Source organism: Electrona antarctica, assembly GCF_951216825.1.
Source record: "Electrona antarctica genome assembly, chromosome: 18".
In the NCBI taxonomy this organism is placed as follows: Eukaryota; Metazoa; Chordata; class Actinopteri; order Myctophiformes; family Myctophidae; genus Electrona; species Electrona antarctica.
In genome coordinates this window covers 32,639,119-32,656,899 of record NC_136799.1, presented here as the reverse complement: position 1 = coordinate 32,656,899, position 17,781 = coordinate 32,639,119, and the positions used below count along the sequence as shown (strand labels likewise).

At 41.5% G+C, this 17,781-nt stretch overlaps 1 protein-coding gene across 6 annotated transcripts in view; it reads right to left on the bottom strand.

Moving 5' to 3' along the window:
- evla (Enah/Vasp-like a) overlaps positions 1-17,781 on the bottom strand; it is a 63,239-nt gene that overhangs the window by 8,705 nt on the left and 36,753 nt on the right. For 5 of the 6 annotated variants that reach the window (XM_079528767.1, XM_079528764.1, XM_079528766.1 and 2 more), the window contains exons 2-5: positions 14,637-14,805; positions 12,959-13,139; positions 2,329-2,386; positions 578-639 (exon numbers count right to left, since the gene is read on the bottom strand). In XM_079528767.1, the coding sequence (XP_079384893.1) occupies positions 578-639; positions 2,329-2,386; positions 12,959-13,139; positions 14,637-14,805 (470 nt within the window). Of the gene's footprint in view, positions 1-577; positions 640-2,328; positions 2,387-9,953; positions 10,354-12,958; positions 13,140-14,636; positions 14,806-17,781 lie in introns of those variants that run through there. The other variant, XM_079528769.1, reaches the window with a different exon arrangement.

Below are 17,781 nucleotides of genomic sequence, written 5' to 3'. Positions count from 1 at the left end.
AGCTGGAAGAACGAGATGGAGTGCAGGGCATGTTGCAGGGGCAGGGAGGATAATACAATAAAATACTGATAGGGGAAAGAGGAGGGTATTCATGGTTGTGTTTATGGTGTTTAAGGGGTCATAATCAGTGTTGGCAGGTGTGCACGGACGAGCAAACAGCATAAACAGCATACCAACAAGGAAAAAGTGGGTGAACCTAAAGGGTGGATCCAACACACACACACATCTAGGAGCTACAGTACTGCACCCTTGTTCGATTTCGACGTTTCCATAGGAAACAGCGTTCTGGGACTCTGATATTACCGGTGACTTCATCTGTTTGCAGAGTGAAAGTATTGAGCACTGTTTACAGCAGGGTAAATATCTGTCACTTGGCAACTCAGGTGCATTGTCAGATGTTTGTTGTTGACAGTCTCGTGTCATCGAGAATGTCTGTATGATGTCTGTTTGTGTATCCAGGCGTGTGGAGTTGTCCTCAATAAGAAGTGTGTGCGTGCGTGTGTCGTGTGTGCGTGTGTATGTGTACACAGTATGTACAGTTTGTAGGTAGGCGTGGGCATGTTAGTTTAGGCCTCACCTGATCCTGATGTTCGCCGCTCTCTCTCCTTGTGCGCCTGCATCTGATGTTGTTCCATCATCCTACAGACAAGAAAGAATATGACACAGTTAAAATATTTGCACAGTATATCAATGAATGGAATGAATGAATGATTTGCGGGAACATGAGGTCTTATTTTGTGTTATTGTCGAGTGTTTTAATTGCAGTTCTCTGTTGATGACGTGTGTTCTATTGTACTCCAAAAATACATGTGGTCTGTGTTTTGTTGTTGAACAATTGTTTGTAATCTTCTCCCAATTTAGCAATGTCTACTTCGGTGGTCTCTGTCACTGCCAACTTCCACTGTTGTTTTGGGAGAGTAGACAGTCAGCGTGCAAGAAATGCGGTGGTGAAGAAGTACTCACATTTGTTACTTGAGTAAAAGTATCAGTACTACAATGTAGAAATACTCCATCTGGCATTCAGAATTTACTTTGGTAAAAGTACAAAAGTATTGTCATAAAAATATATGTAAGTACCAAAAGTAAACATACTCATTATGCAGAATGTCCCATTTCAAGTTTTCAAATTGTATAAAGATCTTTTGAAAATAGCAGATCTACAAGCTCACAACACATTGTGAGCTTGTAGTTCGGCTATTTTCAAATAGCCGAAATATTGAGTAAATGTACACAATCACTGTCAATAGCGTGTTACAGTTTGTAGTCCTTAAACACAGGTCAGAGTTCACTGTTCCAAAGTTTTTCACCATGGGGTTTCAATTTATGCAGAAGCTAAGGTCTGTGGTTAACATAAAACCATGTTTTGTTCTATGACATAAATTACACCCATCATTACCTCAACCAAGAGCTTTGAAGCCGGCTTTTTAAAATGTATATTCATTCCGTGTGTTGATTTGGGAAGATTATCATGTTGACAAGATATGTTAATAATATCATAAGCCTTTGTTTGCTAAAGAGCTTATTTTATTGATTTACTTAGTATTATTATCTTTTGTCATTTTATGTTTCATTTTACACCAAGACAGGGAGAGACAGAAAAGAGAGAGGGGACGACATGCAGTAAAGTGCCTTGGGTCTGACTTACGGCCAGCTGCAGGAAGGGCTACAGCTTTATTTATGTGGCCCTCACTCTGTGATCCCCCTTATTTTCTTAATTTAACTAAGACCCAATGCAAGAATTCCATTATAAATCCTCAGTGGGAACCAATAGCATGATGGCAGGAGTACAAACGACGAGCTAGGCCTACAAAAACACCTCATCCCTGGAGCATTGTATTGTGTTCATTGCGGGACCTGGTTGAGGTTCTCACAACACTGTAGGACCCCCAGTTTAGCGAGCATTAGGCCACGGACCCCCATAACGCAGAGAGTGTACAAACGGAAGCAATATGTACAATCTCTGGGTTACAGATCTGTAAGGGTCCATTTGGTTCAATAATTTAGCTGGGGACTCTCTGGAACCCTGGGGGGGGGGGTCCCCGAACCCAACTTTTAGAACCACTGCGTTATTATATGGTCTCTGTCGGGTGTAAACCTCATATGTCCAAAACTGTTACTTTTCAGGATTCACATTCAAAAGTAGCAGTTCGACAAGCTCAAAAGCTTGAGGGGCTGCCCGAGCTTGTAGATCTGCTACTTTTGACGCTGTAGTAGTGTATGATCATTCAAGTAGAAAATAATAAAAAAAATGACCAAGAACAAAAACATATGGAGAAAGGAGGTTTCTGCCCGACAACAGCGATATACAGTGGTCAGAGGGTTCCTTACCTCCTCTGTGCATCGGCGTCCTCTGAGGATGGACCATTTTGGCGCTGGACGACTGGACCTGTAAGAGACGGTAGCGGTAGTAATATGATCATAGCAGGCAACCGTAGCACCCAGTTGAAACATCAGACAGTGGATGCTATAACCATTCTCGTCGATAACATCTCATCAAGCGGAATGACAGACTAATCTGTCATTCACCCTGCTTTGAATATGTGTCTAGATACTGCCAAAATAAGAGTAATGCCGTCCCGCCCGTCCGGTCATTTTGTTTACAGATTGATTTTTCTCGTAGCATTTTTGAGTGAAGTGGTGGTCAGACATGAACAACCTCAACAATATAATAGCACGGACCAAAACTGCAAAATAATCACAACACAATCTCAAAAGATGTACATGAATACATCAGAGAGAGAGAGAGAGAGAGAGAGAGAGAGAGAGAGAGAGAGAGAGAGAGAGAGAGAGACCAGATATGACCTAACAAAAATAACACTGACTGACAGTCAGTAAATTCTATAAATTGAGGTGAGGTCATGTGTCATCATTCAGCTGAGGTGTGACATCCATCTGCACCCCGTCCTTCTCTCCCCGTCTTCCATTCCCTCTCTCAACATCTTGTATACTCTGAATACATATGAGTATACTGTATGCCCTCCATTTCACCTCCTTCACTTCTACCTCCACCCAAATGTATCCATAATTATATTACACAATCTTTGTCACAATTTTGCCGAGTTATATGACGAGCCGCACTTTGTAGATATACAAGAGCAAAATGTATCACGATTTGCAAAGTGTTATGAGCTTGTACGGTACAGTATATCTACTATTGTATAGCCTGTGAGTATAAACTATGCTATATCCTTTCTCTGTATAAATTATATATTTACAATTTACCAGACATTGTTATCCAGAGCGACTTACAAGTGCAAAATCAGAGCAAATGGCATGCACCCTAGTCAACAAACAACAGTCACACATACATAGAGTGCAAAGAAAACGATTCAGTCACTGACAGTCAGTGTATCAAAGAAACTAGGATTCCAGGTCATCAAACCTAGAAGCAGTCTAGGACCCATCCAAAGAACATTCTTAACATTTGCGATCAAGCAAAAACATATCTAAATAATAAAACGTAAGTGAGCAAGAAACCAAAGTAGACCTGCTTAGCATAACCACAGCAGCAAAAACAAGTAATACTTGTATTCAGAGGAGCTAGTGCTAAGGGGTTTATCTACCTCTCACATTCCTGTTCACATTCTTTCATTACTGATCCCTCCCATCTCGATGCATCGTGAGATTGCAGATTTGATGTTTTCGACGGAATGTTTGCCCCACAATAGGGACGCCTGGGTTGATGGGGTGTATTGATGCAACAGAACCATTTTTACATTAGCAAAGCACAAACAATCCTCCCTTTTGCTCCTCCACTGAATAGATATATGTATCATGTCCTGATAATGAGCTGCTCTCCTGCTCTTCTTTCCATCCCTCCATCTCTACCAGCCTGTAATAATCAACTCATTAAAGTCCTTGCAGCGTGAGCTTGCATCAGCACCTCCTCACTTTGGCTGCTTCTGTTTACATTAGAGCTCACATTGTTGTGCCCACATCGTTGTGTTGTTGTTGTTGTTGGTTTTTACATTACCATATCCTATTTTCCCCTGACATCAATTAGCAAGACAGGATACATTAGTCCGCACACCAAATAAATAAGATTGATTGAAATAAGAACTTTGCAGGCCTTTATAATTATGTGTTCTATGCTTGCTGACGCTGACCCCAATTGTTTTGTCTGTATCCTGTATTATTGTGCATACAACAATAATGCTACCATGTAGAACAATTAGGTCACTGTGATTAGACAGTAACAAATGGTGTGATTGCTTTGCTTTCCTCCATTTTTTTCTTTTATTTCCCCTCCCTTTTCTCCCAATTTAGTCGTTATGCCAACTGCCAATTTTCCCCACACACTCCTAACCCCTACATGTTTATGTTTACGGAGTTTCACCGGGAAGTTGTAACGTATGCGGAGGAGGAGGAACACGCAAGACGCAATATGACCCAGTTCCTCTCCCTGCTGAACAGGCACCTTGAAGGACTAGCCTGACCAGCTTCTCGCCCTCCTCAAACAGGGTCAATTGGAGCGCCCGTCCAATGTGGAGGCGTCGAGAAGGATTCAAACCCAATAGTCTGCAGGGGAGAGCACAGACTTTATCTCTGTGCCACCCGAGTTGAGATCAACACGTTTTACCGGACTAGAAACAACTGAATTAGCAAGTGATACTGTACAACTCAATCTGCACTGAGCAGTGGGTGAGATTCTGTCGGAGAATGGTCATCTGAATGTACTTGAAATGATAATAGGTTCATATTATACAGTGTTATTATACATGAGTGTCATGTAACAGACAGCGTTTAATGAATGCGCAGACCTCAGCAGGCATCACATGAGATACAGTGACTCTGCCCTGGAGGGCCAAGCAAGCTGTTATTATTCTGTTCATAATCTAATGATGCTAACCTCAGGAGTTTCAACCACAGCAGTATAGAAACCAGTGTAATTGAATTAACGGGGTGAAATTACGTAGCAAATGAACACTGACGAAACAGATGGAAGAGATTTATATTACAATAGCAATATAATGCAAATAGCAAAGGGCCCCAAACTACACAGATACTAGTGTAGCCTCGGCCGGGAGTACCCCAAACCCATGGTTCCGATGGTGCATACATTACCAGTCGACTAAAGAGCCAGGCTCGATAGCGAGCAGTAAGCAGCACCGTATAGCCTACAGTCACCCCCCCCTACCTACTGTAGAAGCGTGTCCACGCACCAGTCAGGGGCTAGGCTCGACTGACTGGGTGGACCTCCACAACCAGACAGGTAACATGCTGTCATTAGGTCTGTAACGCAGAGGAATGGTGCCTATTTACACCACTGCCACCAATGAAGCCTCGGCCAGGAGGCGAACCCGGGACCCCTGGATCTAGTCGTCTAAAGAGCAAGGCTCGATAGAGAGCATTAACAAAGCACAGTATAGCCTACACCAGTGGTTCCCAAACTTTTCAAGTTGAGACCCAAAAGAGAGATCGAATTTTCACTACTTTGTAACTATTTTAAAAAAAAAATCATTTATGGAATTTCTTAGATTTGTTTGTTTGCTTTGTTATTTTTTTATGTAAAAGAAATCTTTTGAAAAATATTTTTTTAAATGTAGGAAAAGAAAATGGGATCTTTACTTGAGCCGTGACCCATAAAAATGGGTCTGTCACCCACAAATGGGTCCCGACTCCCGACCCTCTGGCCTACACTAGTCCCTGAAATGTAGTAGTAGTAGTAGTTTATTTTGGTCATAAAATGATCATTAAACATTTTTTTTTGTCTTACAACTTCTGTAGCCAGAAGACCAAAACGTTTTAGGCTGAAGCCAATGGCTTTTTTTTGCCTATCCTTTTAACATCAAAGCAAACCTAGGTACCATGCCCTGACAGAACATCCTTAAACACCTACAACGGCTTCCGTTTAAGTTCTGCAAACTCTCCATACCCTAGGAGCACGGTACCTCCTCCAGGATTTCACCCCAGTGCAGAACCTGAGGTCTTCTGACTTGGGGCTTCTCACCATCCCTCACACCAAATTTTTCATTGATAATTTTATTAGACAATAAAATGCAAACAGTCCCATGCATTCATTCACAATAACAACAGTGACAACAACAATTTCTTTGGTTTGGTTTCTCAAACATATTAAATCTACATGTACAGGTTGGAATAGAAATACGATGATAAAATGGGGGGGTAAAGAGGTGGGGCAATCACCTTCTCTCCCTTTGACCTGATATGATGACAGTGACAGGTGAATTTTCAGACCCTTTCTAAAGGATTCAGTGATTTGCTTGTTTTGAGGGAAGGGGGCAGGGCATTCCACACTTGAGTGGCAGTGCTGTGAAAGGTGAATTTACCCATATTTGTTCTGAAAAAGGGTGGCACCAGATTATTATTTACACTCCCTCTAGCATTATGGCTGTGGGAGTTGCTCACCTTTTTGAGGTAATCAGTCAAGTAAATGGGCACGGAGGGGATGGAGGGTAGAGCTGCATTTACAATCTTGAATGCTAGTCCCATTTTAGGTTGCTTGACTCTGTCTTCTACACTGAGGCCTCATTCACACGTACCAAACACCAATCAAGCAATGTTTGGTCGTTTTTTTGGGCCACCACAATGCCTTTCCAATGGGAGTCACATGGTTTGATCAAACATTTGTGTTTGATTGCTGATTGCTGATCTCCTCAAACAAAAATGTTTGGTCAAACCATGTGACTCCCATTGAAAATGAATTGAAGCAGCAATCAAACAGCAATCAGACATCACACACGGACCGAACATTTGTTGTGTAGGTGTGTACGAAGCCTCAGCCAACCAATGCTATCGAATTGTGTTGCACAGAGGTGGGTCATGGGCCCTAGGCCTAACAACTCTGATTAGTTTGTTTTGGGAGGTCTGGAGCTTATTTTTTTTAAGCGATAGAACTTTCAGCGTGGCAGCCCCTGCCCTCTGGAACGCTCTCCCCATGGACATGGAGATTCGCCAGACGCCAACATTGGACTCTTTCACTTCCGCAATGAAGATACACTTGTTCACTCAGACTTTTGGCAAATTGTTTGTTTATTTTTGTAATTGTAAAGTGAAGTGTAAAGTCATTGGGTTTTTGAAAGGCGCTATATAAATTCTTTTAGTTATTACTATTAGATGAATCTGCATAAAATAAAATATATTATTATTAAAGTGATGTGCTTAGGGCTGTGCTTGTTGACCTGAGGTGACAAAAAAATTGTTACTTCCGTGCAGAGTGATGGTCACCCTCCACCTCCCCTCACAACCCTCCCCCCTGCCTGAGTACCAAAGTTAGAGTCCCTATTCTGAGCTGACTGTAAACAGGGAGCATCAGGGGTAGCAGTTAACACATAGCCAGAATACCAGTCATTAAACTTCAACTTCGACGCCCACCATGACACCAAGAACACCCGTGGGTGATGTTTCCTGTGCCTGGAGCCGCACAGCGGCAGTGGGGGTGGGACAGTGGTTTTAGTCAACACGAGGGAAGAGTTAGCCTAAATAAGGATGCCGTCGGTTCAACGCGTACCAGCTTTGACGGCATACAGTTGGGTGCCACCGATATTGTCCCTTATCATTTGAACCAACCAATCCTTCTAAATCCTCCAGTTTTCTGAAATAAATATTTTCACATTTTTTCAAAAATAGCAGACCTACAAGCTCGTAGCGCGCCACTCGGTGGCGCGCTATGAGCTTGTAGATCTGCTATTTTTCAATAGCTAAATTATAACATAATGTTTAAAACACCAAAAGGGGTTTTGCGCAGATCACGCAAACCTCAGCAAAAAGAAAAGGACAATATCGATGGCCTCCAACTGTAACTGCTGAAACGTTTGTATTTGTCAGCAGACCTACAAGCTCGCGAGCTTGTGAACTTGTACTGCACTGTAGGTCTGCCATTCTAGGCACGCACCGAAGTACGAACCGGGCGATTAAAAACTGGGAAAGCATCCGTGTCACCTTAGGTTTTTTGTGTTGGCTATTCAAAAATAGCAGATATACAAGCTCACAGCTCATCACGTTGTACCACACTGTAAACTTGTATATCTGCTATTTTTGAACATTTTTGGAAAAAAACTACACTACTACTATTCATTTTATTTTTTTCAGAACTACTGATTTAGAAGGTATTTGTAGAATCGGCCTCGGGTCGTCTGGTGTGTCACTGTCAAGACAAGACGGTGCTTCATCTGCTGTAGTCGAATTGTTTGATAGAATGCTTTTGTTCTGCTGCTTCACGCTGAGAAAGAGAGAAGATGCCCGGGAGAAACACTTCCCTGTGTGACATGCCTCTGAACTCCGCTCGTTAGCTCATGGTAATTATCTGCTCTGCTGGCACAGCTACACACAGTACACACTAAATTTAGCAAATATTCTGCACACCGTGGCGCAGAGATTCTCTATCTAAAGCCTCATTTATACTTTTATCGTACAGCGGTGTCGCTTGTCAAAAACAGAATGTCTACAAGCTCGCAATGTGTCAAAATGTCATGCTAAATGCATCACATTTGCATCACAAAGCTTGTAAATCAGCTTTTTCATAAGCCAGGAGAGAGATGGGGCAGATATTTAATTACTAATCATCTACATAGACTACACCTAATCAAGCACTATATTCTAACAGAGCCAATCTAGTATACGTTTTGCTGTTCAGATCATTAGAAATAGAGAGGCTTTAAAAGACGTTGCTTGCTGATGCTGATGATAGAACTGCCGTCCTAGGATTAAGCAATGCATTTTAAAGTGTCTTGTCTTCTCCGATTCTGAGAAGCTTGATGATATATGTTGGTGGTGCCATGCAGCACAAGTGCCCCCAGATACATTTCTTTGTTTGTGGCAACAGCATGGTTTTGTTGCATCAACACAAATTCACCTTACGTGACGATTCGAGTGATGTGTTGCTGCAATGTCAGAGTCAAACAAATATGACCTGTCAAAACACCAGATACAGTTGAAATAAATTACATGACTTCAGTCAACATGTTCACTGCATTGACCGGCTGCCATCTCTCATTAACCATCACAATCTTTTCACCAAAAAAGCTTTAAGTTTTGTGTGTGTGGACATAGTTGTTGCTATGGTAAAGGAAATAGAGTCAGCCCAGGGGAGGAGAGGGCTTGATCAGGCCTGCAGACACAGTATGGAGAACACAGGGGAATAAACAAGGCCAGTGCTGCTGTGTAGTAGCCTAATGTATACACATGCTTGTGTGTGTGTGTGTGTGTGTGTGTGTGTGTGTGTGTGTGTGCGTGCGTGCGTGCGTGCGTGCGTGCGTGCGTGCATGTGGCATGCTTGTATGATCATTACCCAACTGCTATCAACAGCTCCCCTAGATGTGAAGCCAGGGGCTGGACCCAAACACACGCACGCACACATGCACACACATACGCACGCACGGACACCAACCTCTCTACATCAACCTCTCTATTCCTATCTTGTTGTGTTCCATGGGGAAGGCGAGATATCTTCAACCCTCCAACCAAACACATCTGAAGGTATTCTAGGAATGATATTCAGTTGTTTTGTATATCTCTGCCCGTCCCAATACCTTTTCTCATTATAAAAGCAGATTCTGGCCTGGGCCATGGCTCAGCGGTCCAGGCACCTTGGCTGGTAATCCAGTCTGGCAGTGTGCCGCGGGTTCGACTCCCGATCCCGACGGCCTTTACTGCATGTCATCCCCCCATTTCCTGTCAGCCTACTGTCTGTCCCTCCATAAAAATATAAAAGGCGAAAGCCACAAAAGAAACATTAAAAAAAATGAAAAGCAGATTCTGACAGATTCAGAGAAGACAATAAGTAACATAACAGAGACATCTACCACACCTCCATTGGATTCTTGGACAGGTTCAATGCAATAGTTAAATCTTGGTAAAAGTTTCCCAAAATAGGGATGCAACGGCCAGAGTCAATGTAGTTACAGTGTTTTTGACAAGTGTGCCATTCTCAAAGACAACATGTTGTTGTGGCTACGCCTTACATTTCTTGACTGTTACAGTAGGCTACTTACTGAGGGTGATAATGGTTGAGGACACTCTTCTGAGAACACCAGGTGACATGTCTGAAGTCAGCATGGTGAGGCACCCTCCTGTGCACTGATGAACCGGCCCTACTGTCCCCTGCTCTGATGCCACCACTTCCTCTATGCCAACACTGCTTTATGATACGTAGACTTCTATACAAGTATTACTCCCTGTGCTGGATGTCAGGCGGCTAACTGGGACTCCAGGAAGTGAGGAGTCTGGTTGTCCGGCGGCAGGGGCACTGGTTGACGGGAAAGAATACGGACAGTGGTGACTGGAGAGGCAGAGGAGGGAAGGTTTTGCATGCAGGAGCGACGCTGTATTCCAAGACAGCCTGGGCTTGCACGAGGAGGCCCATGGTGCCGCATCCAAATACTCCCCCAAAAAAGTAGAGGCAGCATGTGAGCATGGTGGGGTAAGACAGGAAGGCTCCATGGGATATTTTTGCCGGGCCACACACACACCAATAGGAAAGCAACCAGGACAGAACAGGATGACACCGGAGCTACGCGCTCACAAATATTACCTTCTGGACTTGGACATAAAAGTGCACATGTGCGCAGACACGCAAGCACGCGCACGCACACGCACACACACACACACACACACACACACACACACACACACACACACACACACACACACACACACACACACACACACACACACACACACACACAGCTTAAAAGTAGCTTGTAACCAGAGCTGTTTAGTAAACTAAGAGCAGAGACAGACCTCAGATGCAGGTCTGAGTCCCAACATAACGTGTAATAAATGGGTCACATCTTCAAAGCAGCCTTAGATTCTGCAATCAACAATCACGTGTCCCTCATGTGCTCGTTCCATTGTTATCCAGAACACAAGGCACTTTTTTTTTTCTTTTTTAAAATTAAAATAAGTCAGTATTGCAAAAAAATAAACACTTTGGGATGAGATTGTATCACAGATCCCCCAATCAAGAGCTTCCAAGTAAGTTCCAACTGACATTAGCATTTGTCATGTTTCTCTTAGCTTTGTTATCTTAACAAAGAGCAAAGCCTAAATGCAGCATGCATCAATAACCAGCAGAGGGCAATACAGCTCAGATGAGAACACACACACACACACACACACACACACACACACACACACACACACACACACACACACACACACACACACACACACACACACACACACACACACACACACACACACACACACACACACACACACACACACACACACACACGCACACACACACACACACACACAGCTCTAACAGACCGTTAAATCAATAGGGACATTGCGGGAACATTCAGAATAGCTGAAGCCTGTACATTTGTTTGTATCATAGACAAATGTGTAATATCAACCTAACTGTTTCTATCTCCCGAAACTCTCAACGTCTCAAGACAGTTGCTATCGCCCTGACTATTTCAAATTGTTTCCGTATTTCAATCGAATAATTGTACCCTTTTGTGATTATTAAAATAAAGTGTTATAGCGTAAGATTAAAGGTGTATCCATGACAATGGAACCTAATATGCTCAAGCAACGTGAATACAATATCTGATTATGCTGATTTAAAGCAGTGTCGGACTCATTGAAGTGCTGTGATTGATTCGTCTCGCCTGATACATTTGAATATACTGGACTCTTGAAAATTCACTGAATAAAAATGAATTGGCTACATATAAAACATGTCAGAATAGCCAATACACATCTTCCCTGATTTTGTGCCATTAAATTTGACCCTGACATTTGAAAGATGTCTTAGAATAACATCTATCACTTCCATCCAAGGGCCAGTGGATCCAAGGTTTATTCAAAATTAACTTAAAGTATTACAAAAGTATTGGTATCAAAATGTACTTAAAGCTGCTATAAGCAATAATATGTCAAAGTTTTAATGAGCTTTTAAAAAATATATATATTATTCAGACAGGCAGCCAGAAATGGGTAGAACGCTCCCAAAATAAATGTAGTCTCTGTGACACATCTCTTCCTTCCAAGAGCTTAACTAATGTAAAACCATACTGTCTAAAAAGAGATTCCATCTCTTTCATCCAAGAGATTAACTAACGTACACCATACCGTGTAAAAAATACCATCTACTGTGTTACTTCCTTCCAGAAGATTACATACAGCCATACCACGTAAAAAGAGCTGCTATCACTTCCAGGAGATTAACTAATGCACAAATGTACCATAATGAGCACAGTACAGTAGCAGGATAAATACATGATCAGAGTTATGCAATTTACTCAGAGAAAACAACCAGTTAACCCATTCAGGCCTGACGTCGAAATTTAAAAAAAAGGTTTTCTAAATCATGACAATTTTCTGAAAAAAAATCTAAAAAAAAAAATCTGAAAAAAATAGCAGACCTACAAGTTCATAGCGCGCCACTCGGGCGCGCTATGAGCTTGTAGATCTGCTATTTTTCAATAGCTAAATTATAACATAATGTTTAAAACACCAAAAGGGGTTCCCGCTCAAAATGGGTTAACCATACAATACTGACTGCTATTTACACTACATGTACAGTATATGCAGTAATGAAAGTAGGGAAGCAATCATGTCACCCTTGGGGGGTCCTGGGATGCAATACTGTACTCAGTACTGTACTCTTAACGTCGTTGAAGTAGAACTCATAAAATGTCCCTGGGACCCATCTAAAAGACCACCCACAGGTCCCGGGACCCAATACATTGTATATGTACAATATGTATAAAAATGTCAGTCATATTATATTTCTTTCTATATTTCAGTTATTTGTCATATCTTTCCTGTGCATTGTTTTATGCAGGCAATGAGAAATGTATTCTTTATTCATATGTTCCAATGTTCAATGCCAAAATCGTTAATCGCAATTATCTGTGTGACAATTAATCGTCAACTTAAATTTTTTATCGTGACAGCCCTATTGTCTCGTTGCAAATCTTTGATTTGGAATAAGCTTAAAGCCAACGTGATCGACAGACAAATGAGCACCAGGAAGCAAGCATACCTCCACTGTCGGGTGAGCTGAGGACATTGAGGGCGAACAGCATGGCGTTGGAGAAGGTGGTGGCCTCCTCCTTACTGGCAAAGTTCAACCCATAGACCTGGCGAGCGTCACGCCACTGGTGGAAGGTCGGGGTGGCCTGGTTGTACTTCAGACCCTTCACTATAGAGTAGTTGATCACCACCTGCAGGGCGTTAGTGGAAGCAGAGGTGGAAAAGGTACTCAATTATATTACTTTTTTTTATCAATACTGCGATGGAGAACTACTCTGTCCGTTTACTCCGTAAAAGTCCAGAATTCAAAATGCACTACAAAGTACAAAGTACCAAAGTATTGGTATCCAAATGTACTTGAAGTACCAACAGTAGAAAGTACTCTTTATGCATGGACAAAATGTATAATAGTGCTGAAGTGGGTAATGTTTTGCAATAATAATCCAATATTGGAAATACTCACGTAATGTATAGAATAACTCAATAACTCATCAAAATTGTACTTGAGTACAGTACTTAAGTAAATGTACTTAGTTACTTTACACCACTGGGTGGAAGGGGCAGGAGACAAGGAGGAAAGAATAGATAAACCCTCTACGACGCAACTTCCACTACAACATTATTGTCAAACCACAAGATAACAGGTTCCCTAGTACGAGCTCCAACGATTTGCCGTTTTCAATAAGCTTACATTACATCACATTAGAATGCATTGAGAGCCACTTATGTGGTGCATTTTTTTTATATGGTCACATAAAGTGAACAGCAATGGAGTAGTCATAAATCCATAGTCAAATGCCGTGAAACACATTTTAATGCAGTTTTAAATAATAATATTAAAACTGAATTATATGTATGAATTAATATTGAATTCAACATGCAGTTGCTATTCTCTATAGAGGGTATGCACATGCATAAAGTATGTCGTTTAACATCGTTTAACCCATTCTGAACGGGAACCCCTTTTGGTGTTTTAACTAAGCATTATGTTATGCTTTAGCTATTGAAAAATAGCAGATCTACAAGCTCATAGCGCGCCACCGAGTGGCGCGCTACGAGCTTGTAGGTCTGCTATTTTTGAAATATCGTGAAAATGAGGCACAAATCTTTGAATATATATTCTTTCAGAAGACTTTTTTTTTATTTCGACGTCAGGCCTAAATGGGTTAATGCAATCAGATAGGACTTTCCTGTTTGGATGTATGGGCTGTCAAGGCCAGAAAGTAGTTTTTTGCCACTCATAACAACTACAGTTGGAGGCCATCGATATTGTCCTTTTCTTTTTGCTGAGGTTTGCGTGATCTGCGCAAAAGGACAGTTAACCCATTTTGGGCGGGAACCCCTTTTGGTGTTTTAAACATTATAATTTAGCTATTGAAAAATAGCAGATCTACAAGCTCATCACGAGCTTTGTAGGTCTGCTATTTTTGAAAAATCGTGAAAATATTTATTTCAGAAAACTGGAGGATTTAGAAGGATTTTTTAAAATGTTGAGGTCAGGCCTAAATGGGTCAAATGATAAGGGACAATATCGGTGGCACCCAACTGTAAGTGATGACGTCACGCGCATACCCTCTATCCTCAGTGTAGTAACGGTTTCAAAGGGCATGTCAGAAGGTCTCACCTCTATCTATACCCTCTATCCTCAGTGTAGTAACGGTTTCAAAGGGCATGTCAGAAGGTCTCACCTGCTGATCCTGCAGTTTGACGCCCACCACTCTGAAGGTGTTGTTGGCAGTGTTGTGATAGATGTTGATGCGACTGAAGCCCTGCTGGCCAGGCTTGATGGGCACCCACTTCTTACTGGCATCGTCGTAGACCATGACCGAGGCTCGCGCCTGGCAGATGCTCTGTTCACTGGAGGCAGAGAGATGGAGGAGGAGAGACCAACGTTGGAGTTAATATGGATGTCAGGTTGAAAGTTATTTGCCTATGATAAAGTTTGCAAGTTAGCAGAAAAGACCCCCAGGTGAATAGGTTGAAAATGAAATGTTCGGCTGAACTTGGTGAACATTTGAGAGGTTACATGACAATGTACTGCAGCTATGGATGTATCCTAAAGACGTGCAGTACTTGGTTGCTTCAAATATCGAGACAGATACTGTATGTTATATATATACATATATACCTTTATTACCCTGCAGGGGGAAAACAGTAATGTTGCATATGTGGACTCATACTGTGTATTTCTTGAATACAGGTGAATGTGCAACACTCTGAATGACTTAAGTAAGTCCTTTACATTGTTGTACGATGATTCGCAAAAAGAGCCAATTTCCAATGCATGGCATCAGAATGCATTGTCAGTCATTCTTTTGGGAGACATTATTCTTTATTTGAAATGTTGTATTCATTTAAATATGGACACCAGGTTGAAAGTTGCCAAATAAGATATAAAGGCCTATGAATGAACCTATGATAAGGTCAGCTGGTTAGCATATGGCGTACCGGAGAGCCACACCTTTCCTCAGTTAACACTATAGGAATAATATGTTACTGCAGTAGTTATCTGACAGCTTGTACGCCCTGAGGAGAGGGAGGGGCAGCCTATAAACAGGCAGAGTAAAACCTCAACCTCAAAAACCAAGCCACAGAAAATTCCCCTTTGCCTCCTTGCCCTTTACTGTGGCATACTGTACTGGCACCAGAATGGCACGTCCATAAATGTTCACAAGCATTGGGGTAGAAGGGTGTGTTGGGGATGCTGGGTAATGACACGGTGAGTTAAAAACACAAGTGTTTAATCAGCAGGCTTATCGCCAGCAGGAGTCTCACTTATTGAAAAGTAAACGAGAAGACTTGAGACGCACGCACACGCACACGCACACACGCACACACATCTACATAACCATGTTGTTTACAACCACATAACTGGCAAGGAATTCATTTCCCTAAACAAGGACAAGCAAAATTTGGCCATTCAATTATCACATTCAAAAACAGAATTATAACCATAGCACACACGGCTCAAAGGCTCTATAAATAGTTTGGTAACAATTGCTATGCGTACCATGTCTGACTCATGTAGAATATACAATATTTATGAGTTAGTATAGAGTTATATGCAGTTATAACACTATATAATTATAAGAACTCATAAATAATCATGATTTATAACAATAATAAAACACATTATAAAGCATTTTATAATTACTTATTAGGTCAAGTAAAGTAAATGCATAGTAATTGTCTTATAACACTGTAACATATAAGCACTTAAGTATAGTGCAATCATAACACATTAGCCTTTTACAGTGACTATGAATTATTATATCATAATAATTCATAATTATTGGTCATTCACTGACTTTTTATCTTGGCCTATTGTTATTCTCAGTCGTAATACATAATTGTTGTATAATGCATTATAATCACTGTTATAATGCATTTATAATGTGATTATAAGTCAGTATACTGTTAAGTGCTCATTGGCTGAGTATATGTATATATATATATATATATATAGATATATATACTATAATTGGACAGTGCTATATATAGATAAAGATATTGTCAATTACATTTAACATAAAATGGAAATTTGCGTTTGGCACACTGGCAGCCAGTATACACAAATACATAAAGATTACTGAATGGACTTTTGGTTATGATGCATTTATATATGTCCTGAAGTTATGGACATGGGAGGCATAGCAAGTGCTTCTGTGTGTTATGTGACTGTGACCATCCTTTCCTTGCAGTAAAATAGTTACTGTATAGTTTAGTCCAGTGGTTCTCAAAAGTTTTTCATGTCAAGGACCGCCGAATTGGTATTGTATTTGGCCACGGACTCACATTTGAAAAGTATTTTCACCACAAATAGATGTACAAGCAAGCTTGTACATCTGCTGTTTTTGAATAGCCAACGTATAACATAAGGATAAAGTGGTTTAAATGATTGTGATGTTGTATTAACACATTTGGCTGGGGACCCCCTGGAACCCCCACAAGGACCCCATGGGGGTGCCCGGACCCCACTTTGAGAACCACTGGTCTAGTCCAGTCAGTGCAGAGTTCATCTATTCTTGAGGTTAAGCCTTATCGTCATGCAACCTGTGAATTAGCTAAACGCTTATCTAATGTTCACCTTCAGCCCCCCAGGGATGCAGTCATCCAGACGGATACAGTTCACTTTGACAGCCAAGTGGTGTGAGGAACAGTAGTTCATCAGCTCACTGTGTGTGTGTGTGTGTGTGTGTGTGTGTGTGTGTGTGTGTGTGTGTGTGTGTGTGTGTGTGTGTGTGTGTGTGTGTGTGTGTGTGTGTGTGTGTGTGTGTGTCTATATATATAGGCCAGTCTGTCAATGAAAGAAAACAATGCTGCGTGTGTTAATGTATGTAAACTAAATTGAGACCGATATGTTATGGATGTCACGTGTACAGCTCAAAAGTCTGCAATGTGAATGGTGGCGTTTTTACGTGTGTAACAATAAAATATGCCATCTTCACAACCCCATATCAATAAAAGAAGGATGATGCAGCGACACTGACAGCAGCAGGATAACTGAGATGTTTTAGCTACAGTACATGATGTGTAAAGCTGAGATGAATCGCTCATCTATTCAATTAGTAGGAGGCTTGTGCCTGAGGACATCACCATAACATTTAAATGACAACATGTGACCTCTCTCTATGTGTCTCTCCTGTCCTTCAAGCTGCTTCCCTGCAGGAGGAAGACAGCGTGGCACCTCAGACTCCGCAGGACTCTGGTTCTGCATGACTTGGTCTCAACTTAAGCGGCTTCCCTTCTTTCAAATGATTTCCTGTCATCACCCTACTCTCTAGTTTCCTCGCCGTCCTCTCAAAAAGCTTAGACTGGATTTGACTTTCACTC